Below are 25,415 nucleotides of genomic sequence, written 5' to 3' on the forward strand. Positions count from 1 at the left end.
CACATGGTAGCCTGACTCTTCATGTTGGATGAATGGGAGGTTATAGGGAGGTGTTAGGTTTTCCAGGATAACTTGGTATTGGGTCTGTTTCAGATTAGTCAGCCGTGATCTGCTGCCTCCTGTGTCAGTGGGGCTCTCGGCTGTATTGATGGGTGTACAAGGGGTTATGACAGCAGAGAGAAAGGCTCGGCAGCCTGTTACTCCATTGCTTCCACTGAGAGGGACATTAGGTCAGCGTGCCCCCACCCCTCCTTCCTCTCCCCACTGGCTCTGAATTCCCCAATGAACAACACATTCCTCCTTCCCAGTCCCTCTGTTTATGACACGCCATCCTTTCAAGCAGCATGTGAGTGTTTGTGTACATGTATGTGCATGCGTGCACGAATGTGTGTGTGTGTGTGTGTGTGTGTTTTGGCCTTCAGCAACTGAGTCTTGGTGAATATAAACGTTTCAGCATGACACTATCAAAGTTAGAGTGTGTGTTTGAGCACTTCTGCAGATAGGACACACCTGAGCAGGTATGACAAGGGCATGCATCTGTGTGACAGATGCTTTGTTTTTTACATTTCTGCACAGAGGGCGTAATCTAGGCCAATTGAATTACACAGACACAGGGAGAGTGCATGAGAGCAATGGGTGGAGGAGAAACCTATGAGTCATCACCAAACTTCGGATGCGCTCGTTTTAAAAGGAAGAGATTGAGAGGGGCAGACTGGGTGTTGAGACGAAGAAAAATAAATGAGTTGAATTTCTAATTAAAGCAGCCCTGAAGGAGAGGGTGGGGGTGTTAGGGAGTTGGGGGGCGGCGGAGGTCAAAGCAAGCTGAGTCATTCCTTTACACCCATTTCCTGTGATCGGGGCACTTTGGGAGCGGGCAGCAGGGTGAAATTATGTGTTTGGTTTATGCAATCCTTCCTCATTTCTCCTCCCATTCGATGCACTCTCACACGCAATCATATTATACATGTGCACGCATGGGAACTTATTCAAACACACTAGTGCATACACATACACTCATACAGTATGTATATATGCACACATGCTCATACATATACATGAACTTATACCAATATGGACGGTGGTACACACAATAGATCTTTTGCATCTGTACTAAGAGAGGAACAAATGATTCCCCTAAATAAGGCAAGTAAAATCAAGGTATTTTTTAAGCTTTACTATTATTCCCTACTTTTTAACTGCATCTGATATGTTCTTTCATTTTCCATTGTTATTATTTTGCCCATTATTCTGAGGTACCTGTACTTGAGTATTTAAATTTCTGCTTTATGAAACTTGTACTCTACTACATTCAGATACAATACAGAATATAGTCATTTGTAGTTCACTACATTATTAAGTTATTTTATGCAATATTGTTACACTTTGCAGATTTCCCAAAAAGAAATAATATGATTCAATATGAATATGATTCATTTTTATATGTTAAACTAAACAATAGTAGTTAAAACTATCTTCATGAAAACCAGTTTCAAAATGCCATTTACTCATTAATGCACCAATAATAATTATCAAATACCATATATCACAGATATAGTACATGTCAAATCTGTATAATGACTTTACCTTATGATAGATATGTTTAAAGTTCAGATAGATAGGTTTAGTTAGATGAGACAGTTACATTTCTGCTGTTAGTACTTGTAGTTCTAAAGAAATGTTTTAATATCAGTATTGCTACTTTCATTTAATGCGCACGGACAGCAAAGGAACAGGGGTGGGCAGGAATACAGAACTCAGACTTCAAAAGTGGGCACTAATTCAAGTCAGTCTATCATAGCATCAGCACCTCAGTCCGACCTCCTGGCACTGCTGAATCACAAAGGCTAATGCTCAGTACACTGGAACCCTGAGAGCTCCACACGCAGCACGCCTTCCCTTGTGGCAGCTGAGCAATTAACTTATGCTGATCAGTTTTTTGACCACAGTGATGATAAATAGAGAGGTCATAAAGTCTAATGCATTCCACTGACGTCCAGTGAGAGTTTGGAAAATGGCATCTGTGGTTGATTTTTGGTTCACCTCACCTGATGAACACATCTGACTGTGCCGGGTGTGATACTCGTTATCTTTGATATATAACCAGTGGTAGCTCTGCACTGCAAATAGGTGCAAGTCCGTCTGCTCCAGGGAGCACCTACATTGACACGGCCTCCCCTGCCTGGCCACCCAAGTGTACAGGATGTGAACTAATACTTTACAGTAAGGAATCATACTCCCTAGAGATTAAAAAAAGGCTCAGGGATGAGTCTGGAAGGCACCCAAAGGTCTGTCGAAATTATGCTAACTGACAGGAAAGTCCAACAGTAAAAGCAACAGGAAGAGGAAACTCTCCCCCACAACATCCTGGATGGCCTGCCTATGTGTGAATGGATATTTTCAGACACTGCGCAGGGTTTCTGAGTCTGTATTTGTGCTTCACAGCTGGTATTGACATGGCAAGTTTTAGTGTGTCATTAGTGACTTAAAAAGAATCTGTGTTACAGTTTGTGTGGATCCAGCACTAGTCAGCGGTTGGGGAAGTAATGTCGTTCCACTGACAGATATTTACAGTTTGTCTTGAACACTTGTGACATGGCAGTCTGTCTGGTGCTTTGGTTGTCTGTTATTGCTGTCTCACCACATCAGATCCCGGCTATTCACGCCACTTGAGACAATTCACCCCCGTTAGGAGAGGCTGGGGTGATTTTCTCAACAATCCGTCTCTCTTTCCGACTTGTTTGTGGAGCCCTATGATAGTCTTCCTTCCCTTTCAAGTGCCGCAGTCATCTAATGGTCCGAGTATGTGCACCCAGACATCCTGAGTCACTTATGATGCGGGTTCCTTTCTGTGGGAAAGCTTGACCATGTGTGCCGTGCTCCATCGTTCATTGCTCATAAACAGTAGGAGCACAGCCTGCAATGTAAAATAAACTAGCCGCCACAACATGTCGTCGCTGCCGTTAACTAGCGTGAAAACAACAACCGCACTGCCAAATGAAAGTGCTGCAGCAGGTTACAAAACTGCTCTGCTTTTGCCACTGTTGCTACGATAGATCATCCTAGGTCTCTTTCATGTTTTATGAGCCCAACTGCTAGAGGGTTGCCGTCTGGCACATTAGTACAACTGTAGGATGTGGGTGTGATGCAGAGCCTGTCACAAAGATGGTGTTACCTCCAGGTGACATGAGTAAATAAATACTGCACCGTCTGACTCCAACTGAGCCGCGGTGTCTTCCACAGCCTGAAATGAGCACAAAAAGGTGTCGATGAGATTGAGAAAATAAGGTGAACTGTGGCTGGGTGAGATCAGATAGAGAGCTAGATTGAAGTTTTTGTCACCCTGGATGGATTCGGGAGGATGGTTGATGTCATAGGGCGATGCAGAGCAGTGTCTGCGGTGGTCACTGTCTATAAATATCATACTTGGGGTGTTCCTCCTCTCTCTTTCCTCATGCTCACACACAGTACGTACCAACCTTTTCACCTCGAACATTTGCAGCCTCTTGATTCAGTGTGTCTATTTCACATCCTCCGCCGTCTGCCCTGCGCTATCTATCTGCATTCCTCCCTGCAAGTTTCTGCCTTTCTCTGCGAGGCTCACAGACACGGGTCTATTTGCTTGAATTTCTCATTTCCTGTTTGGGGTGTGTATCCGATCCCTTGTTCTCGTGCCCAGCACACATCAAACACTCGTGCTGCTCAAAATGAGAAAAGGGGACAGAAAGGAGATATACAGAAAGCATATAAATGAGGGAATGATGGCGAAAGTAGATATGAATGGGAGAGGGGTGTGTGTGTGTGTGGAGAGAATCAGGATGAACATGTGAGGACAGTGGAATGGAAAATATTGTCTGATGACACGGAAACAGTGAAAACCAAAGGGAAATGAAAAAGGAGTGGAAAATACAAAGTTGTTAATTATCACAATATCCACAGATATGGCCAAATAAGGCCAGACTCGTGCCAAAGGCTGAGTTCATACCGCAAAATCGTTTTTTTTTTTTATCCTAATCTAATTTTTAAGGAATCTGGGCTGCTTCCACTTCTCATGGCAATTTGTTTTTATTCATTCTAATTATCTGTTTAACCGGTCATTTTCTAAATTTCCTTTAAGGGGACTGTGGTGCCAGCAGTCGATCAGGGTATGTGTGTGTGTGTGTGTGTGTGTGTGTGTGTGTGTGTGTGTAGGGGGGGGGGGTTGCCTGCTGGGTGTGAGCCATTAAAAGAAAAAAACAACTCCCATAGTGTGCTTCACACTTCCACCATCACAAACTGATTCCATTCAGACTGTGTGTGGGCTTACATTCAGGTATGGAGCCGTGGTTTCTGTGGTTAACGTAACCACCCTTTCTGCATTAGTTAAAAAAAGCTGACTTGACTACTATTAGTTCACAAAGTCTAAACTGCCTGTTTGATTGGAAAATAATTCTAACAATGAGCTGCATGCCAGTGCATACTGTGCAAATATGATATAAAATCTAACACTGCTTTTTGTTGCAAATGTTGTTGAAATGAAAAGGATGTTTATGATGAAGAACAGCAATTGGCTACATTTGAGAGAGTCAATTAGTTCCTTCTTGATCTGTTTTCTGTATTTTTGCCAAAACATTTTTATGTCTCGAACAAACAGTGTTTTCTTTGTGGAAGGAAGTATAAGTTTTTCCTGTTTTTATGACCGAAAAAAATCTAATCAGAATGTCAACAGAAACAACTCAAACACAACTCAAACTACTCATAACAGCGAAACTTGTATTTTGTCAGTATAACCAAGCATAGAAAGTGACTGAACTATTGTTTAGTCTTGTTATTTTTCTTACTTACATAACTTTAAGTTCAAGCACTGGCCACTACCTTTTAAATAAAGCCATATTAAATAGCTTCATAGTTATCTAAAACATGTGTTCAAATGCAAAAAACGACTATTTTGTTAATGTGTTGAATTGTTCATTCAGATTCTTATAAAGTCATATCTGCTCACCAGGACTTACCCTGCAGCTGATTTCATTGCAGGCACTGAAGGTAACAACCTTATACTTAAAACAGCCCTACAAGAAATGTAAACAGACGCTCAACAAAATATAAACACAATTGCTTTCTATACCAGACCGCACCCCTTACCAACCTGGTGAAAAGTCCAAGAAACACAGGAGAAAACAGACGAGGTTTTAATGTGGAAAGGTAACCAGCAGCAGACTTTTTAGGTAGGTATGCATCACTTTTCTTTTTCCAGTTACATGAAATTTCCAACTCCTCACTCCCCTGTAGCGCAATTAACTTTAGTGAACATGCAATGTGTCATTTCAGGAAGTTGATTTACACTCTGACTGATGGCTAAACTGATCAACGGGAGGTTCCCCTGGGACACAGAGGAGAGACTTTGTAATGCTGCCGTATAATGTGAGTGATGCCTGCGATTCGTAGATGACTCAAAAGAGACTATCAACCTAAAAAATGGCTTACGGCGGAACCAAATGTCTAAAACAAGCACAAGCAAGATAGAGGGAAATAAGAAATAGGAGGAAGGGTGGAGCTCAAGAGGATGAGTTTTTTTCCCAATTTATCTATAATTTCGCTTGAAGTCCTTTGCCCTGCCCGCTAGAAAAACATATGGTTCAAATAAGTGCGACCCCCCACAGACCCCCTGAAGTCATGCTCTCATTAGTGAGTTATTTGGACAGAGTGGAGCAGAGGAGGGGAAACGAGAACTTTTTCGGCTTCTACAAAATACTGGCAAAGTCTGACACGACGGTTAAAGGGGTGGAGTGAAAGAGTAAAAAGGGGGTGTTCAAAACACTAACTACGCAATGTAAGACCACTGCGTTCAGAGTGTTTGCTACACGATAATAAATAGTAAAAAGGTCTGGATCAGGCCTATGTAACATATACTCCACTCACTCTGAGGCCTCATCATTCATTGGCTCGCGACCCTGGAATGTCACTCACATTCCCCCTGACCTTCATCTCTCTCTTTCTCTGGTTGCTCGTATATCTCTGCACTCCTCCATTTGTGTTTGTTTTAACTTTCTCAGGACCCCTCCAAAGCCTATGCTCATGCATCGTACACCCAAGAGGACAGCAATTTCCCTCCTCCGTCCTCCCAGCAAACCAGATTTTCTCTACCTCTCTCCCTCCCACACCGTCTCTCCCACTCACTGTCTGCGTTTACTCTCATGTGGGGCTGAGGCTGTAACGTCAGCTTGTTCTCAGTCAATCTTGTTGTGTTTTTTTCCGTTCCTCAAGCGCTACTAGTAAAACCATCAAAAAACTAGACGTGTTATGGCTCAGATAAAAAGACGACTCATAGATAATCTTGCTAAGAGAAAGTGAACTCACACTCTGGGGTTAGTAAGTGTTCAGCAGGGGTCATAGTGAGTCACCCGACTGTTTGGCCTCTTACTCTTCACTGTGGGATGTCGCTTATGAGTCAGGGCAGCAGACTGGACTGGGCTGTATCCTCTGTGCCACATGCTTCTCTCCGACGTCTCTTATTCTGGTGAACTTCTAACCCTAATCTTCTAAAACCCAAACACACCAAACCACTGACCTACATCTCGAAAGGTTGGCTTTTATTTATGGTGCACAAAACCAGTGTTGGGAGCAACATGTTACTGTACTTCCACTACTTTTGGCGGTCACAAGAACTGTAACTAACTACTTTTTCAAATTTAAATAATGCAATTACAATTACTGAAATTAAAATAGGTTTGTTACTTCTTACGTCTTACATGACAATACTGCAGAGGATAGCAGACAAATGGAGCCTATTGCCCGGATTTTGTGGTTTATGATGTAACATCACCCGACTTTATGGTGGCGCGACAGTGCAGGCAATGTGAGCTTCACTTTCATTGTAGTAATTGTAGTTTTTCCAATATGATCTGAATAAACTTGGGCTCATCAAATATAGTTATTTTTTACCTCCTTTAGCAAAGCTTAATATGTACATCCGGGAACTTGGTTGGATCAGAACTTGGTTTTCTTTTACCAAAATTCTACTGTTTAACCAAGACAATACAAGATAGCTTAGAGCTAGGAATGCTAGTGATTTCTGCCCTCTGGTGGTCAGGAGCATTAATAACTCCTATCCATATGGTGAGAATGGGTACAATGATAGATACAATTCTCAAGTCTTCTTGTCCCACACTGTGTCACAGCAACACTAAAATAACATAGCTATATGTGCTTTAAAAGGTTAATTGAAGCAGACATTTAACTAGATACTCATTTTCAGTAACGTATATAGAGTTTCTGGCAAAGGAAAGTGCTTCTGCTTGAATATGTTTCTGCTTAAAGTTGCGTGATGTTTTTGCAAACCAGTTATTTGAGGCTGGGGTGCGTCAGATGCCATGTGTGAGTGAGTCAAGTTGCGGAGATGTGCACCTGTGCCATATTTGTCCCCTCATTGCCATTTCTGTGGTTGTCGGAGGTCGAAATTGCTGCGTTCGGATGGCAGGAAACTTCCACTGCAACATCCTCAAGCCTGGAGGCATCTGGAAGAAGATCAAAAGGAATTACGACTGAAGCTGTACTTTTGTGTTAATGAAGCTGGCATTTGAATGAATTTGAATATTACTGCAGTTAAGCCAGAAAGCTAGAGACTTAAGGACAGGCTATCGCTCTAAATTTAAGTCATTATTCCAGACAAAGCAGGGAAAACTGGCTTCCATGTGAATCATTTACCTAATCTCTCACTAATGATTCGGTTGTAGCACCTTAGTCACCATCTGAACATTTTTTTGGTTAACCTCACATGAACGCAGTTCCTTCTGTCAGCAGCCTTATGGTTGCCTTCAAGCCCACCCAGTTATCCTGCTCAATTAGTATTCATGCAGAGGTTATTTCAGAGCAGGTCTGCACCGACCCCTGCTGGTAAGTAAAGCAAAAGAAAGAAAAGGTATATTTACTCGTACCTGATATTTTCTACCTTCTAACTGGTTTTGAAATATCATTGTTAATGCCTTTGTCTCACACCTGTCCACCCTGTATTTAAACGAATTCATTATTACTGGACATTGAAACACGAAAAGTACCCACAAGCAATTTGGAAATCCCCTAAACAACGCGCAGTTTCCTTTTCGGCATAAAAATCTATACACAATCTGGTATGAATAAACCACAAAGAGCTATAGTTTAACCTGAACTGTTGAGGGACTTTAGTAGTTTTGGGTTTGTCTCAACAGACTCAACCAGCTTTCTTATACTTTCCTTTCTTGTCTTTCTATTAAAAATATCGTTTTTACTGCAGTCTATGTTGCATGTTTCAAGTAAAAGCGTGAAATGTAAAACACATTTAACGACACTTACCGCTGAAACAGACTAAGCACCTTTTATTACTATTATCTTAGCACAAAATATGTACTGTGCACATTGTTTTCCATACATTTAGCCGTAATCTTCCTCCAACCGTAAAGTTACAGCTGAATTTACAAGTTACTCTCTGAACAACTCAAGCAAAAAAAAAAGATTTTGCGACATTTACGACGGTCCCGTCAATGGCGCACGAATCGGAAAACGGCAGTGAGAAGAAGATGGCGGAGGGAGGTAATGATGCAGAGCTACTGAAGGAGAAGGCGAATAAGTACTTCAAAGGTAATTTGACAGACCTGTCAAGTCAGTTGCTTTTACCAGCAGTTCACAACAGAGAAATATGTGACCAGTAATTACAGTAGCAACATAATTGTGTGGCAACACGCTCCAATTGAAGCCGGTCGCTAATGTTAAGCTAAGCTAACATTGCTCAGAGAGCACGCTAAACCCCATTCATTGGATTACGCGGCGCTGAATAGGAACAGCGGTTAGCTGGTTTAGCTAATGCTAGCTAGCAGCTAGTTCAATATCGGCAGTAACAGCAGCGATGTGAACCCATGCTGGCACGCACGTCATGTAGTGTACCGCTGACTTGCTTAGATGTGGTAATTTCTCAGGGTTTTAACCACATGGCCCTCTCGTGTGTCCATTCATGTTGTCTGTATTCAGTCGTGTTGTCAGATTATTGTGTAGCTTTAGGCGAGGATCAGATATAACTCCTAGGATTGTCTGAGTCAGCGGGCGCGTGTGAGCAGCAACAAGGCAGAGCCTCGTTTTAAAAACTGTTCCCTAAAATACAGCGTTGATTTTTAGCTATTCTTTCAATATAGTTACATTTTAAATTGTATTTGTCTATTTTTTCACTAGATGATAATTCATTTTGAAAGGAGATGAATATTAAGAATCCAAAAAATAAGTCTTGTTCAATTCAGTTCAAGCTATCTGACTGTGGTCCTCTCTGTTGTCTCTTTTTTGGTTTTTAATTTAGGTGTATTCCTAATGTATTTCGTAAAGTGAAATACTAGTGTATTTTGCTTATGTTAAAGAGTGTAGCTGTTACCTTTTTGACATGATTCCTGTACTATAGATTGCAAACAAAATTCAATCAAATTATTGTATAAAAGTTGAATCAGCAATTACAGTGTAAATACACCCAAATGGGAAGAAACAAAAATAGCAAAATAATTCCTAAAACAGACATTTCACTGAGATTGATATGGTAAAATGAGCCCAAATTTCTTAGTGATTGTTTCAGCACTCTTTCTATGTTGGTGTTATCGTCCAGTTATAGTATCACCTCAGCAGAAGATAATCAATAATAACCTGTGCTGCCTGCAGTGTTTCTGACATTTTTATGTAATCTTTCTAGAACGACAAACTTGGTATTGTCAAGTGAAGATGTGGCATTTGTTTTTCAGAGAAAGACTATGAAAATGCAATCAAGCACTATACAGAGGCCCTGGAGCTCAATCCATCCAATGCCATCTACTACAGCAACCGAAGCCTGGCATACCTACGCACAGAGTGCTATGGCTATGCATTGGCTGATGCTACGAAGGCCCTGGAGATAGACAAAAACTACATTAAAGGATATTACCGCCGTGCCACCTCCAACATGGCACTGGGCAAGTTCAAGGCTGCACTTAAGGACTATGAAACGGTAAGAAATTCAGCATATTTGATTTCTGGTGGCTGCACCTTTTACACTGCTATGTATTCTGGACCTAGGATGTACAACACATGAACAATGTGCACACTAGCATTAAACATTTTTCCTTACTTTTTCTCAAATCAAAGAGCTCTCCAATTCCATCTGTTGTTCTGTCACTATGAGTAGGCTCTTCATGTTGTCTTAAAAGCCCGGAATAGGGATCATCCTTTAATCCAGTCTTGATGCCAATTAAATCCAGTGTGAAGACAAACATACCACAGCTAATTTGGTGCTTATTGTCCTTGCTGGTCTTATAATAAGCAATATAATTATACCAAGGCTGTGTCAACAAAGACCTCTAAAGCCCAGCCATAGTTAAAACAATTTATTACACAAACTAGACCAAGTACCATGACAACAGAAAATGAGAGTTTATTTTGATGAAGCTATGAGAGGTTGGACCTACATTTATATGGACAGTACTAGAGCAGTGCCCGTTCAAAACCTGTTTGGACCTCTGGTATTGGTATTCAATATTTTATTCAAGCATCTAATGATGATGATAATAATAATAATAATAATAATAATAATAACAATTGTAGTTCCTATTTGTCAGATGCCTGATGCAAAGAGTAGACTTCAAATTCAAACGAGTTGCTGTGACACATAAGATAAGATAAAACTTTATTGATCCCACACAGGGGAAATTATTTTATTACAACAGCAAGAATAAAAGGAGGTAGAAAAAAAAGAAGAGGCTATGTATGTTGTATATATATCTAATATTGCACAAAGGAAGTTGCACAAATGTAATGGATATTAGCATTGAGATTTAATTTAACAACTGTATGTCATAGCAACCCTTTCTCTGAAATGTAGAATCAGTATTTTTACTTAAGCACTTGACTAAAGTTGTCCCATGGTTATGATGTGCATTTATTTCCTCACTGGACTAATATGTGGTTAAGGAGTACTACAACCAGAAACAAAATCTGCGTGCTGATAATCATAATATATCATGTTTGGGTGGGTACAAAAATAAAACAGGACGGTGCTGAGCTCCAGGATGCTTTAGAGTTCGTGCATAGTAGTTGTACTGCTGGGATAAGCCATTTCCAATTTGCAAAGCGTACAGAGCACTACATTTTGGTGTCTTTGTGTAAAATACTCCACATTTTAAATGATCGTGGGCATCGTATTTTAGCTGCAGCTTGTTCTCTGGTGGAATGCATGCTTTGACTGGGCACAGCCAACTTTGCTATAGGGATGCACAGATTTGATTGACTGAGTAGCATCACGTGGTATTATTTAAAATGTGTGCAATTCATCTGTGAGTTTCCTGAACCTCAATTAGTGTAAAGGTTAGAAAGGTTGTGCCAGTCAAAATGAAAACATTACATCAAAATGTAATAATTCTCAATAACATATCGATTATAAGTCATCCAAACTACTTCACACTCAACACTGCACGTCTGTCCTTCCAGGAATACACCCACCAGGCATGATGTCAATTAGATGAAGGAAAAACATAGATATGGACAGAGATTCCTTCCTTTAGAGTTAGATTTATACAGATCTCTGAAAGTATAAGGCATAAGAGTGACTGACTGTGAATGTTTTGAATGTCCATTAACATTGGAAATATTTATCATCCAGTATAAACTGTCAGAACCTTACTAATAGTAAACATTCATGCACTTTTATTTCCATTTACCTCTGGTTCTTTGCAGCTACACTGAGTCAGTGCCCCTATGTCTGCTTTATAAGTTGATGATTAACCAGTGTGGGTAATTCGTATCATTTCCCTGTTCTGATAATAGGTAGTGAGGGTTCGACCAAATGACAAGGATGCAAGGATGAAGTATCAGGAATGTAACAAGATTGTGAAACAGAAGGCGTTTGAGAGAGCCATTGCCAGCGATGAGATTAAAAAATCTGTTGTTGACTCTCTGGACATTGAGAACATGAGTAAGTTTCCTGTGTTATTGGAAAAATGTATATAAATGCATACATACAGTAATCATACTGTACTTCAATCTCATTTGTGTTGATTTAGCAAAAAACTGTGTTACATGTTAAACAGGAACTAATGGTCACAAAATACACTGGCGTGAACATTGTGTCAAGCATAAAATAATCTTGAATTGCAGCGATTGAGGATGACTATGTAGGTCCAAAACTTGAAGATGGGAAGGTCACTTTGACGTTCATGAAGGAGATGATGGATTGGTTCAAAGACCAGAAGAAGCTACACAGAAAGTGTGCCTATCAGGTAAATGTGTTCATGTCAAAAACGCTCACTGAAGGAAACATACCTGTTTGTGTAATTAACCTTTTTTGTTCTCGTTCAGATTTTGGTGCAAGTTAAAGATGTTCTATCAAAACTACCAAGTCTTGTTGAAATCACATTAAAAGAGGTGAGGACTTTCAGATACTCCCCAGTAAAGTGAGTTGAAGTTGTTGAGAGTTCATATATAGTGAGTGCAACAGTATAGTTATATTCTTTGATTACCAATTCCATGATCAGCCCATAATAGGACACAGAGGTTGGTGTCATAGCATGAGAGTAAATAAAACATATTTTTCATGGTTGTTTTTTACAGTTATCATCCTTTTTGTGACTCTATTTCTGTTTTCCACAGACAGAAAAAATAACTATTTGTGGTGACACCCATGGGCAATACTACGATCTCCTCAACATCTTCAAGTTGAACGGCTTACCCTCAGAGACCAATCCTTACGTATCCTTTCTTTTTACAGCCATTTTTTATAGCTTTTACATTTGTGCCCAGGGTCAAAAATGAACTTTTTAGTCCATCTGTCAATGACTGGTAAAAATCTTTTCAGCTGTCCATAAGACTGCATAAAATATGATACAAGCCACATACTTGCAGTCTCTCTTTGCGGTTAGCCCGAAATTCTCCAGCCAGCTAGATAACCCAAGTGTAACCATAGTGCTGGACAGCAAAGGTCAATCAAAGAATTGCTATACAGTTATTGACAGTTATATGTTGCATGCCACTCCCAGTGTGCAGAGTCGATAAATCAATTTATGTTATGTTTTGTAGTGAAGTAGTCCTATTTCGGCAACCTGCCAATTCTTTTTTTTAACCTATGCAGATGGCGGTGTTAATTTTTGACCCTGTTTGTGTTCAGTGCAGTATTCTTTGTTCGTCCCATTCTGTGTCTAAACAGCCAAAAGCCTCAAATCCAGAAATTGTCCATCATAATGCTTAACCACAGACTTAAGCTGTTCAATGGTGACTTTGTGGATCGTGGCTCTTTCTCTCTTGAGGTCATTCTGACCCTCTTTGGCTTCAAGCTGCTCTACCCTGACAACTTCCACTTGCTTAGGGGTGAGAGCACTGACTTTTAGCCTGTGCCTGAGTCTGTTGATGCATGTCTAAGATCTGCTGTAACATGCCATATGAATGCCTCATGCTTAATACATGGATGTTCTTGTAAAGTTCAAAGCACGACACTGAAAGTAATTTTTTAGCCTTTTTTGTGTTGTGGCATTTCGTTTGGTGTCTGCTGTAACATTCAAGACTTCATTGTTAACGTATAGAGTTTTTAAAACAGGTTTGTTTGATTTTAATTGCAGGTAACCATGAGACAGACAACATGAACCAGATGTATGGATTTGAAGGCGAGGTCAAAGCCAAGTACACAGCCCAGATGTTCCAGCTGTTCAGCGAGGTCTTCCAGTGGCTGCCACTTGCACAGTGTATGAACAACAAAGTACTGGTAAGCAGTGACATTGTGAGCTGACAGCAGTCACAGGGCCATGCAACTAATTTTGTTCACTAGGTCCAGTATCTGTTTGATACCAAAATGCTGTAGCCAGGTGAGCTAGTGTTATTTTTCAGAAAGAATTTTGAGATAGAGTAGAGCCTGAAAGGGGGGTTTGGTGTAGTTAAGTCATCTTTGCAAGCCTGTTTTTATTTGCAGAGAGATGCATCATAGGGGAGAAGAGAGCAGATGAAAACAGGAGACTCCAACAAGCTGTGTTTTATTTACAGTCAATGTGTTTGAATGCATGTTTTCTTCAAGATACCTTTACCAGGCAATGCACAATCCATCACAAGGGATTATTTGAGTATCCTTAAATACAGATTTTTTGCAACCCTTAATGACACAGTGGTTTTATATGTTGTGCTGTGCAAACAGGCCTAATAAAATTCTCCATCTCAGGTTATGCATGGTGGACTGTTCAGTGAAGATGGGGTCACATTGGAAGACCTCAGAAAGATTGACAGGAACCGACAGCCTCCAGACTCAGGTAGGGTCACACTCCAAATGCACCACCAGTCTAAAACTGGCTCTAAGAAACCATCTGTAGAAAGCAAAACAGGTACATTCAAGACCTTCCTTTGCTTTTTCATAGGTCCCATGTGCGACCTGCTCTGGTCAGATCCGCAGCCTCAGGTCAGTTTCCACCCACCTCCATACCACAGTATCCAGTGGTTAAAGCAACATTCAGGTCACTTCTGTTTAAGATGAATAAATAATTTGTCTCGCTCTCTCTCTGCGTGTCTTTCTCTGCCTCTGTGTCTCTTTCTGTGTCTCTGTTTGTGTCTCTTTTTTCTGATTTCTCTCTTTTTGTCTGTCTCTGTCACTCCCTATTTCTGTCTCTCTTTCTCTTTATCGGTTTCTCTCTCTCTTTCTCCCTTCCTCTCTTCCTCTCTCTCACTCTCTCTCTCTCTCTTTCTCATATGCAGAATGGCCGGTCCATCAGCAAGCGAGGAGTGAGTTGTCAGTTTGGGCCAGATGTGACAGAGCGCTTCCTGGAACAGAACAAGCTGGACTTCATTGTGCGTAGTCATGAGGTCAAAGCTGAGGGCTATGAAGTCACTCATTCAGGGAAGTGCATCACCGTGTTCTCAGCACCCAACTACTGGTACGTGATCATGCTGGCTAACTGAAGAGTGATGAGTCAGCTGTTATTGTTCGTTTTAACTGTTGTGTATTCTGCCTTCTCACAGTGATCAGATGGGAAATAAAGGAGCTTATATCCACCTCAGGGGATCAGACCTCAAGCCAGAATTTCACCAGTTCACTGCTGTGGTCAGTATCCTGTACTTTAAAATGTCATCTTCATTATACGTAATTGTCATCATGTGTCATCATGTCATCATATTTGTCATCATGCACATTGATTTTTGTATTAATTTACTCAAGGGCTTAATTGTACAGATTTTGAACACGGGGTTAGCTCTGTGCATAATGTTATAGTGACACCTGCTGGGGTCCAGATGTAAAGTGGTCTTTTTTATCACATTTGTCTACACTGCTTATTTAGAAGTAAAATGAATCTGAAAGTGAAATTTTATTAAACCTCTGTTGTAATGATGCGTCATATTACATATCCACTTTATGTGTTTAGTTTAGTAAAATGTTGTGACCAACTGGGATGAAGACAAAAAAAACACTGAAATATTTACCAAAACCAAAGTTTTACTCCTAGTTGGGCAACTTACCTTTGCAACTGTTAATTAATTATTTGGAAGCCCAGCTAAAAAAAGTTTTTTAAAAAACTTGATGACACTAGATCTAATGTTTATCTTCCCCTCATTCTCTTTTACAGCCTCATCCAAATGTCAAGCCCATGGCGTATGCCAACACACTAATGCAGTTGGGGATGATGTAGAGGCCAAGCTAATCTGTCAGCAACACTGACAACCTCCCATCTGACCTGAACCATCCCAGCCACCTCACTCCCTCCAGTGCTCGGACATGCTCTTGTTCATGCTTAGCCTAAGGGATCCCTCTCCCCGACAAACTTCCACTAGTTGTATGCAGAAAGCACGTGGTGTAGTTGAGATGGGAAGAGATCACATACATCAGCCTAGTTCAGAACTGGGTATATTCTTTCATGTTATTGGTTAAAACTGGAAAATCCCCATTCCATTGTCCATTTATCCGCTCACGTGTTCCATCACAACCAACCCTGAGAATTTCAGATGAGTCTCCTTGGAGCTGCTTGGTTTTTAATATCTGATATACTTGGCAGGTGGAATCAAATAGCTGGTATGTACCAAAGATCTGTAATGAAAATGATTGTTCAGTATTTACAAGGAGTGTCTTGTGATTCTGAAACCTAGCATTGTACTGTTGGCCTGTGTACACAGCTTAGAGCATTGTAAACTGGGTAAAGAGCAGCATGTCTATCAGTGTTTCTAAAACCATCCTACAGTATGTCATATTTGTTATTTTACAGGAATACAAATTATGATTGATTACATATATGATCCCAGTCCAAAAAAATAGACTGATTGTCTCTGGGTATACTCTTAAAGGTGCTGTTTGCCATTAGTGGTGTATCTAGTTTGTTCGGTCATGTAGCTGGTACCATTTATTTTGCACTGCTTCCTGTTGAGGAAGATGCTGCTGCTCTCCATGTTTTCATCCTTGACCGTCATTGTGCCACTCACCCGGCAGCTCCCGCACAATCTACTCTCCAAACTAGCTTTGGTGTAAGGCAAACACTCATGGCACTCTAGTCTCCAGTACATGTTCAATTACCAGTGACTTATTTACCCCCATGTGGATTTCTTCAGTACACAAACGTCCAAAATGCAATCCTGTCTTGAAACGCACAGCTGCATTGTCCAGTGGCCCTCAACTTTTTAGATAAAGAAATACACTGATGTGTATGTATATATACTGTATCCTGTAAAGATTCTGTGTAATGTTTGGAGAAAATTATTGAATAAAAAAATTCAGTCCAGTGATTTTAGAAACAAAATGGTATCTTTATTTATGTCGATTGATATTATCTACACTTGCTTTGTAATACAGTGTATTTTGTGATTGGGGGGTTGCAGTTTTGACAAACTGATGTCAAGATGTTAATTTAAAAAATATTTTATTACAGAAAAATTACTTTGGGTTTAATAAGCAATGCAATTAACGAAGGAAACAAGGGCTGCTTCCTTTTGCGGTGGTGGTCGCATATAATTGACGTCACTGTTCTCGACAGCTGATCGTTATACGTCAGCTATGCGCCACGAGTTGACAACACGAGTCTCACCTTGTAAACCCAGTTGGACGCGAAGACATCAGCTGCGACAAAACTGACCTGACATGCCAAAATATTGTTCGGTCCCAAGCTGTAAGAATGACTCCGGCAGCGGCAACGACAGGAAAAGCTTCTACAAGTGAGTTGCTCCTGTAAACAGTCTTTTAGCTTGCTAACTCCGCTGCTCAGAGCCTGCTGCTGGCAGCGTCACCTAACTTTAAGCAACGTCTTCCTGCTCGACGAGTCAGTCTTTCACAACGTCGAGTTTTCTGACAGCTTTGCTGGCTGAAAAGATTCACTGTAGACGTGAAATATCCGCATTTTTCCGCTGTTTTCTGTTGACCTGCTAAGTTTGTGTCTTGTTTTGACCTTTGAGATAAGTCTGTGTCCTGATTGAATCATTGACTGTAAACTACTTTAGTGACTGAGTTTTACTGCTAAGGAAATTCACCTTATGATATATATTACGTATTCAATTGGGAAATGAGCAGTGTAGCCTTATTTTTATGAAATTGAGCCTTGCTGTCGAGCATCAATAGACTGACATCTTAACACTGGAGCTCGTCCAGGACGCGGGGACAACATGACCGCACTCATGGTGATTTTACTGGGAATTTAATCTTAAATCCGCATAACTGGAAGTCCCACATTCAAATTTAAAACAGTCCTCACAGCGACCAGGCGAATAGAATCCTGTTTAGTATAGTCTGCAAAGCAATGCAAAAGTCTTGCTTTGCAGTAACAAACATTAGAAACATCTCTGAATATAAACATAGCCATATACATCGCCGCCACGATCTACGGCCCCAGAAACTACCAGAGTTGGATTGCATTCCACTGTACAGAATGTAATGCCAAAGCCAAAATGTGATGAATCTACAGCGTCAGTCGGTTACCTGATATCTGCTTAATATGCTCTGATTTCCAGCTAGGGGGGCTATTGTTGCCAAATCATTGTAACAAGCACTTATAAATTATTTTTTTCTGTGCATCTTCCCCTTTTTGAATTAAAAACTCTGACAATATCTCACTTGAAGGAGCCCAAGTGTGACCAGTCTCTTACATCTGTGGTCTTTCTTGTATTCTAGGTTCCCTCTGCAAGACACGGTCCGGCTGCAGCAGTGGCTGAAGAACATGGGACGTGAGAACTGGACTCCTTCTCGACACCAGTATATTTGCCATGAACACTTTGCACCTTCGTGCTTCAAGGTGCGATGGGGCATCCGTTACCTTGAGAGCGATGCTGTGCCCACAGTCTTCCAGGAGGCCGAGGTAAAACAAAAAGAAACATTTGTATTCTCAAATTTTAGGCCTGCACAATATTGCCAAGTAATTATGTGATTATATTATTTTGCTGAATACTGATCTTGTGAAAAATTTAGGATTTGGTTTGAACCATTTGAATGGATTTTTTCTACCGTGTTCGTTTCATTTATATGCCAGAAATCTGTCTCAGCAAACAATCATGTTTAGGAGTCGGTCCTCATCACCTTTCTGATTATGTTTTTGCACTGCAGCTGTATTCAGCTGCAGGTATATTTTCAAAGATTTTGTGATCCTGATGAGTCATAATACAAAGGTCCCCCTTACTAGTTTTCTGTTTTTCTCATATTACAAAATGTTTCATTCATCTTCTTATGCCTAATTGTTCAAAGATGGTTGGAGATATCATGCAGTAATTCATTGAAACATTGAAAATATCTAAAAAAAAAAAAAAATAATAGTACTTCATGATAATATTTGTTGGCACTTAAACAGATCTGCTTATGTATTGATTGAATGGATTCATTCACAGTATACTGCACAAAGACTTATCCTTTGGCCAATTCTGATGAGATTTGTCAAGTCAGTAGTAAAGTGTTATCTTTGCAATACTACAGTTTCTCTAAGTTAAACTGTGAACATTGTCACGTTGCTTTTGATAAACTCACACTCCTGCTTCCTTCTAGAAACGAAAGGCTGCTGATCACAGTGAAAGGAAGCCAAAACGCCTTCGAGCTAACAGTAATGAAAGCTTAACAGTGTCGGATGACGGGTCGGTGGCTGTTGACGCTGTGGAGATGGAAAGTACGTTGCACACGGTACACCTGTATGGGATCACTGTCGACCCATCGCAGCAGGGAGAAACCAGCCTGACAGAGTCGAGTGCCGTTGGAGAATCTGGCTTTTCTCTGCAGACAGACCTGAACCCGTCACCATCACTGGATGGATTCAAAACGGGAGCAAATTTCCCTTTAACGTTATTCGAAACAGTAAATCATCTCAGAAACAGTGGCGAGAACGCAGAAGTGGTAGTGATGTCTGAATGTCCTGCTGGTGAAGGGCAAGATGAGCTTGTGAATGGAATCACTGCTGCCATTTTGACTCAAGGCCATGGCCTGGTCATGAATGACTCCACTACGGATGAGGCTGTGGCCTCTCTCTGTGTTGAAGATGTGACGTGTACCACAGAGGAATTCTCAGACGTCCAAGAAAGCCATGAAACACAAGTCATCGCCTACTTCGAGACGATTCCAAATGTTTTCCCCAGTGAAACCTCTGCCCAGTTCACCTTCTCCCCAGATACAGTGCTGTCGTCCGCTCTCAGCTCCAAACCCATAACATCTACTCTGCCTATAGTGTCCAAACATGTGCCACCTTCCCCCACATCCCTGGTCCTCACTGTGGAAAGACTGGACACAGACGAGGGAGAGGGAGACGACGGCCAGTCAGAGGAGGACGGCATAGAACGGCAGGATCACCAGCTGGAGGAGCACTGGTGAGCACTCACTCTCAGTTTTGAAGATATGTGTGTATTTTCACTCTAGCTAAGATTTATGAAGAATTATGTTAATTTTGCAGTCTTAGATTCAACTTCAGTACAGATGCAACGAACAGTCAATAATTAAATATCAACACTGGATAGTTCAAGTTACTACAAAAGAGCAATTCAGTAGTCCTGCTTTTACAATCTCTTTCTGTTTTACAGCTACCATAAGAACAGTCTGAGCAAAGAGCAGCTGGAGGCGATTGTGGCTGAGCTGCAGAAGAAGGTCAAAGTGCTGCAGCAGCGACACCGCCGACACCTGGAGAAGCTTCTGGGACTGGAGAACACAGTCAGCCAGCTAAGACAAAGCAACCTGCTGAATGAAGAGCGCCTCCAGCTGCTTGAGAGGGTGAGGATCTTAAAGTATTTCCATGAAATAACTCCAGATTTATTTAAAAGTGAAACTTCTAATTGCTATTCTCAAGTTTCTTTTAGCTGTAGGTGTTTTCTAATGTTTCACTGGGAGATATTGAACTCTGAGTTTTTATTGATGAAAATGTCGCCTTTCTTTCAGGCTTACATACAGACCAGTGCAGCAGTGTCAGATGCTGGTGAGACTGTGGCTATCATCTATGAAGAGGACGATGCTGCATACTTGTATACTCCACTGACCAATGCAGACGAAAAGCTGTGACACTCGACTGACTGCAGATTTCCCCTCTGTGTGTCCGTCTGCTGCCCACTGTGCCAAAAAGTGACATGGCTAACGCTATTGAAAACAAGTGCTACCTAATTGTGTGTGTTTTCCTTTTGGTGTCTTTTAGATCTGCTGTGATTTTTGCACAAATGTGGATGAGTATATATGGGACAACGTTGAATGTGGGTTTTTTTTTTTATAGTTTTCACCTCTCCTTTCCTTCCTTTAACCACTTTTTGTTTGACTTATAAAGTATTTTTGTTGGACATAATGTACATATCAAATTAAAAATAACTTCCATTAAGGTGTATGGCTAATTTCTGCACAAACACACTGTGTTTAGGGACTGTAAAACATTTGATTTACTGTTTGCTTAAAGTTTTAGTCAAATAATTCAGTGCTGAATCCAGTCAACATATTGGGACAATACTCCAGTTTTTTCCCTATAGAGAACTAAAATGTGAAAGAACACCATTTAAGTTGTACAGCAGTAGTTGTAAAGACATTTCTTTTCTATTTAGGGAATCTTCTTAACCTAAAACTCACAAGTTACCGAGATTACTTAGTAAACTTGCTTCTTTGCTTGTTTTAATACTGCAGATGCTTTTACCCTCATGGAGTGTTGTCACTCTCTCCACTAGATGGCAGTAGAGGCAGCGGTTTCATCTGGATTCTTGGAATTTGGAGATTTTACACATATCAAAAGGGACAGATGAGCATTTACAATAGAGCTCCTTAAGAAAGTTAAGTTAAGAAATGTAGTAACAACTATTACAGTGTACCTCCCTGATCATCAGCGGGAAAAGAGGCTGTTAGGACTTTTCAAAGAGGCAACAATCAGTAAAGAGGCATCTGTGACAGTGGGAAACCAGGCAGAGAGAGGAAAGGAAGACTGGCCCTGTACTTCTAGAGATGAACATTACCATTTGCATTTCATAAATGAAATAGGCATTTTAATGCTGGTTATGCATTAGGTGTAAGTGGAATAACACTGTTTGGTGTCTGATGAGGATAAGGTTTCAAGTATTCATTTTGCATGATTGCTCTAATCTGTAAGAAAATGGTTATGGAAATTTGAATGCTGGAAAGATGAACAAATTGAGCCACAAGGCAAATAATGCAGAAAATTAATATCTAAAAATTACACTACAAGATTACTCTCATTAAATAGTAGCCTGTTAAATTACAGTGCTACTTACTGAGAAAAGTAACTCTTTAGATTACTTTTGCATTACCAAAAATAAAAACCCATTTAAAAGCCTGTAATCTGTGACTCTGCAGGTTACAACAGATGCAATGTCCCCTTTACAGATCTTTATTAATGATTATTTTTGATTACATGTAAACATGCAATCAAGAGGATACCAGGGATCGATGCATAGATGCAAGATAGCAAGTTTGCAAACCTTTTTCCTTTCTTTTTTTGCAATTCAGCTGCAAGGAAAAACTTTAATTATTTACTAAAACTTTCTGCTGTAATTAAAGAAAGTCCTTACAGATTTTTAGCAGGCCTATGACCACTTGAGGGCAGCAAAATATTTTTCTGTGATTGTGTCTTCTATCACTCTTATTTACTAAAACTTTCTGCTGTAATTAAAGAAAGTCCTTACAGATTTTTAGCAGGCCTATGACCACTTGAGGGCAGCAAAATATTTTTCTGTGATTGTGTCTTCTATCACTCTTATCATGCCATATTGAGATTCTTTGTATCCCACTTTCTTTTTCTGTATGAATTTGAGAAATTTAGAAGAATATTATATTTGTGCGATAAAAGACTGTGTTTGTAATTACAGCTTTCTGCTTTAAATTTGAACATTACTTTTTTTGTGATAGCACAGCATCCATTTCATTTGCTTTGCTCAACTTTTCTCGGTCAGCAACTGTTCAGTGAGAGGAGAAAGTTGCTCACTTTACTCTCTGACCCACATTTCACCAAATGTGTGGTAGTCGTGTAGCAACCTTATATATTCACTTAGCTCAGTGGTTCTCAAACTTGTTCCACCATGCCCCCCTTCAGAAGCTGAAAACGGTTCAGGCCCCCAACCCAACGGCTTTTTTTCAATCATTAACAGTGAGCGGGAAAGCAGCTAATGAAAAAGGATCCAATTTTAGTGGAATAAGGGTCAGCACGGCATCAACAAACTCTTATTTTCCCTACATAAATCACATTCATTCAGCTTAGTATCTCCTGGTCCTATTCTCCTCTCATTTTGAAGACAGATTGCTGGAATGTAAGGGAGGGATCTGTTCTTTCCATCATGGGAACTTTATCAGCAGGTCTGTTAGCTGCCTCACCAATGAGCTAATAGGCTGGTGTTCCACCAAAAACACACGGATGACACAAAATACACACAGGGATATTTTCAGCACAACCTGGCCCAAATAATCCTTTGGCTCACACTGTCTAGCTTTCTGCATCTTCCCTTAACTTCCTCACAACAGCATTTCTCTGATCCCTTCAGAGATTTGATGGGGCTTACACCTTGATCCCTTTTAGCTGCTGCATCCTGAGCGCTTTTCTCTTGAACGATGATGTACATTTTCAGATTATACACACAAATCTTATTTTCTTTATCTTATCTTTTAGTCTTAAAACAAGTAAAAGTTTAAATGTTGCTCATACCAACATGCAATGAAGCAGGACACAAAGTGGGGTAAAGAAAGGAAGGGGATTTCTTTTTACATCAGGAAGATGTGAGTAATTCAAGTATGTGTGGAGTTTTTCAAAATATAACTTCCTGATACTGTTACCGAGGACCACGTTTATGATGGTTCATGACAAACTTTCTTTCGTGTTCTTCGGTAGACTCTCTGTTGTGGTTTAGATTTGGATGTGGATTTTTTGCTGTTGCAGGTAAGAAACCACAGTGAGTTTCTGTTCCCACTGAGTGAACACTGTGTGCCTGTGTTGTTTTCAGGAAGGGGGGGTTTGCTTTCTGACTTCAGGTGCCAGGCAACCTCTCTGCCCTTCACATTCCCCAGTATCGGTCACGTGACCAAAGTTTGGCCAGAGCCAGCAGAGCATGTCCAGGGAGACTCACAGAATACCTTGCTTCTTTCCTCAGCCTCTTAGTTTTGTTGGTTGTTACTGTTTCTTGTCTCTTTTCCCCTCACACTCACACTCACACAAATGAGAACAAAGTGTTTTATTTGATATGCTACCATTTGGAAACAGGCAACAGTGTGTATTTTTGGATGGCTGTGAAGTGCACCTGTGTAAGAATCAATGATTAGCTTAATGATAACCAAGCATGCCTGAGGGTCTCAGACAAGTCACTGGAACAGCACGCAGGAAGTGCTGCTCACTGTGCTCTGCCACCATGATGCTCTGTCACACCTCTGTGGAAGGAGCTCAGTTATTTGCTGTGTACTTTGTGGTTTGTGCTGTATTATGTTTTGGTTAGTGCTACTTTATATGATTTACTGTACCATCATTTGTCAAGTAGCTACTGAGTAAAAGGAGATTTAGAGAAAGAAATTCTCATGAACAACACCCCTCGATGAGCAGTGCTGAAATTTGTAATTCATAATTCAGTATAAACACAATGGAGGTCTTTCTTCTTGTTTTAATCAGCAAGTACGTAATTGTATCCTAAATGATCAGTAAAACATTCATGACAAAAATTACAGCATTAAACAATCTGACTTCAATTGAACACAAATGTGTGAACGTGTTTTACCAAATTTACAAACTGAAAGAAATGTTCTCATTTGTCATTTGATGTCTTTTTATACTGAGGCAGGTAAATGACGGGTACCTGCCTTAAAAGTCACAAAGGAAAAAGCCTCAAACACAAACATCTTGAATACTCATTAAAATTTAAATGAACTCTAACCTGTAGTTGCTGTAATCATGACCAGATGTCAAGCTGCTTCTTGTCCTTTGTTAGAGGCGACATTGATATGGGAGTAAATGACAGCAGTTGGAAAGTAATGTGATATAGCACCAAGAGACCTCTCCCATATTTACGATGAGATGTTCATTAAATTTTCAAGTCACTGTCTTTGTCAGGTGTGACTGCATGTGTTTTTGAATCTACACTGAAAGACTCATGTCTATCATAGAATCTCTGGCTGATAGTTCTTTTAAATGTGCCAGAGTCTAGATACTGCTTTACTGCAGCTCATCATGAAAGAAATATCACAGAGATGCAGTAGCTTGTAAAACAGGACAGTGGAAGATTGATGGGAGGTTAGATTTATGTGGAAGACTGCCAGGCGGCTTCAAGCTGGGACAATCTAGGCTGGTTCACTGCATGACTTTCACAAGGCTTTTCTAATTCTACCAGTTTAGTGGCCAACAGTAGAATTATGTGGTGATGCAGGGCAGCTCCAACGAATGAATGCATGTAATGGTATAAGTATGCGACAGCGTGTTGGACAGAAGTAAGCAAGCTCAGCCAAGCATTCAATATTAGCATCCAAAGTCTAAAGGGTAAAAAACAAAGGAAGCATGTAACCTGTCTGGAATGACTCCATTCCTCCGTGCTCACACTTCTCACCTCTGCCCGTTAACTGATCCTGTGGCTAATTGTTTAGAGCATGTGTGGTTAAGTTGCCAGTTGCCGGTAACGTAGCCCTCAGGATTGAATGTCGGGGTACTCTTACGAAGGCACCTGGATAGAACACACTCCGTCATTTCTGTTGCTGGTTTACTGACTCATGTGGGAATGAATATGCTGGTACAAATCTTAAATGGATCATGGATGATTTAAACATAAACAAATTAAAAGGTGATTTATGTTAACACATAGACACAAAATAAGATATACAGTATCTTAAAAAATGCCACATTTATTACAAAAAAAACCCCACTTTGATACATGTACAGATAATGTAAAGATAATTCTTGTTATGGAGGAACCCAGGTGCTTTTGTGCTGCATCAGTGCACACTGTAAAGCCTTCAGAGCCTCCCATCCCCACCCTCACCACATTGCACTAAAAGCTGCATTTACAGTTATCACCTCTCGTGACTGTTACAGGTAATGATA

At 40.4% G+C, this 25,415-nt stretch overlaps 2 protein-coding genes across 2 annotated transcripts; both read left to right on the top strand.

The window, feature by feature from the left end:
- Positions 1 to 8,492: 8,492 nt before the first annotated feature.
- Positions 8,493 to 16,685, top strand: ppp5c (protein phosphatase 5, catalytic subunit). The gene is made up of 13 exons (XM_041940538.1): positions 8,493 to 8,589; positions 9,726 to 9,967; positions 11,779 to 11,926; positions 12,109 to 12,230; positions 12,310 to 12,375; positions 12,601 to 12,699; positions 13,209 to 13,314; positions 13,563 to 13,705; positions 14,153 to 14,240; positions 14,346 to 14,386; positions 14,680 to 14,858; positions 14,944 to 15,025; positions 15,546 to 16,685. Exons 1-13 carry the CDS (start codon positions 8,493 to 8,495, stop codon positions 15,606 to 15,608), a joined length of 1,476 nt encoding a protein of 491 aa, XP_041796472.1. The 3' UTR covers positions 15,609 to 16,685.
- A 286-nt stretch (positions 16,686 to 16,971) lies between these two features.
- Positions 16,972 to 20,603, top strand: LOC121609598 (THAP domain-containing protein 5-like). The gene is made up of 5 exons (XM_041941270.1): positions 16,972 to 17,118; positions 18,068 to 18,251; positions 18,929 to 19,737; positions 19,948 to 20,134; positions 20,300 to 20,603. Exons 1-5 carry the CDS (start codon positions 17,045 to 17,047, stop codon positions 20,417 to 20,419), a joined length of 1,374 nt encoding a protein of 457 aa, XP_041797204.1. The 5' UTR covers positions 16,972 to 17,044; the 3' UTR covers positions 20,420 to 20,603.
- The last annotated feature ends 4,812 nt before the right edge of the window (positions 20,604 to 25,415 follow it).

This window comes from Chelmon rostratus, chromosome 7 (assembly GCF_017976325.1).
Source record: "Chelmon rostratus isolate fCheRos1 chromosome 7, fCheRos1.pri, whole genome shotgun sequence".
NCBI lineage: Eukaryota > Metazoa > Chordata > Actinopteri > Chaetodontiformes > Chaetodontidae > Chelmon > Chelmon rostratus.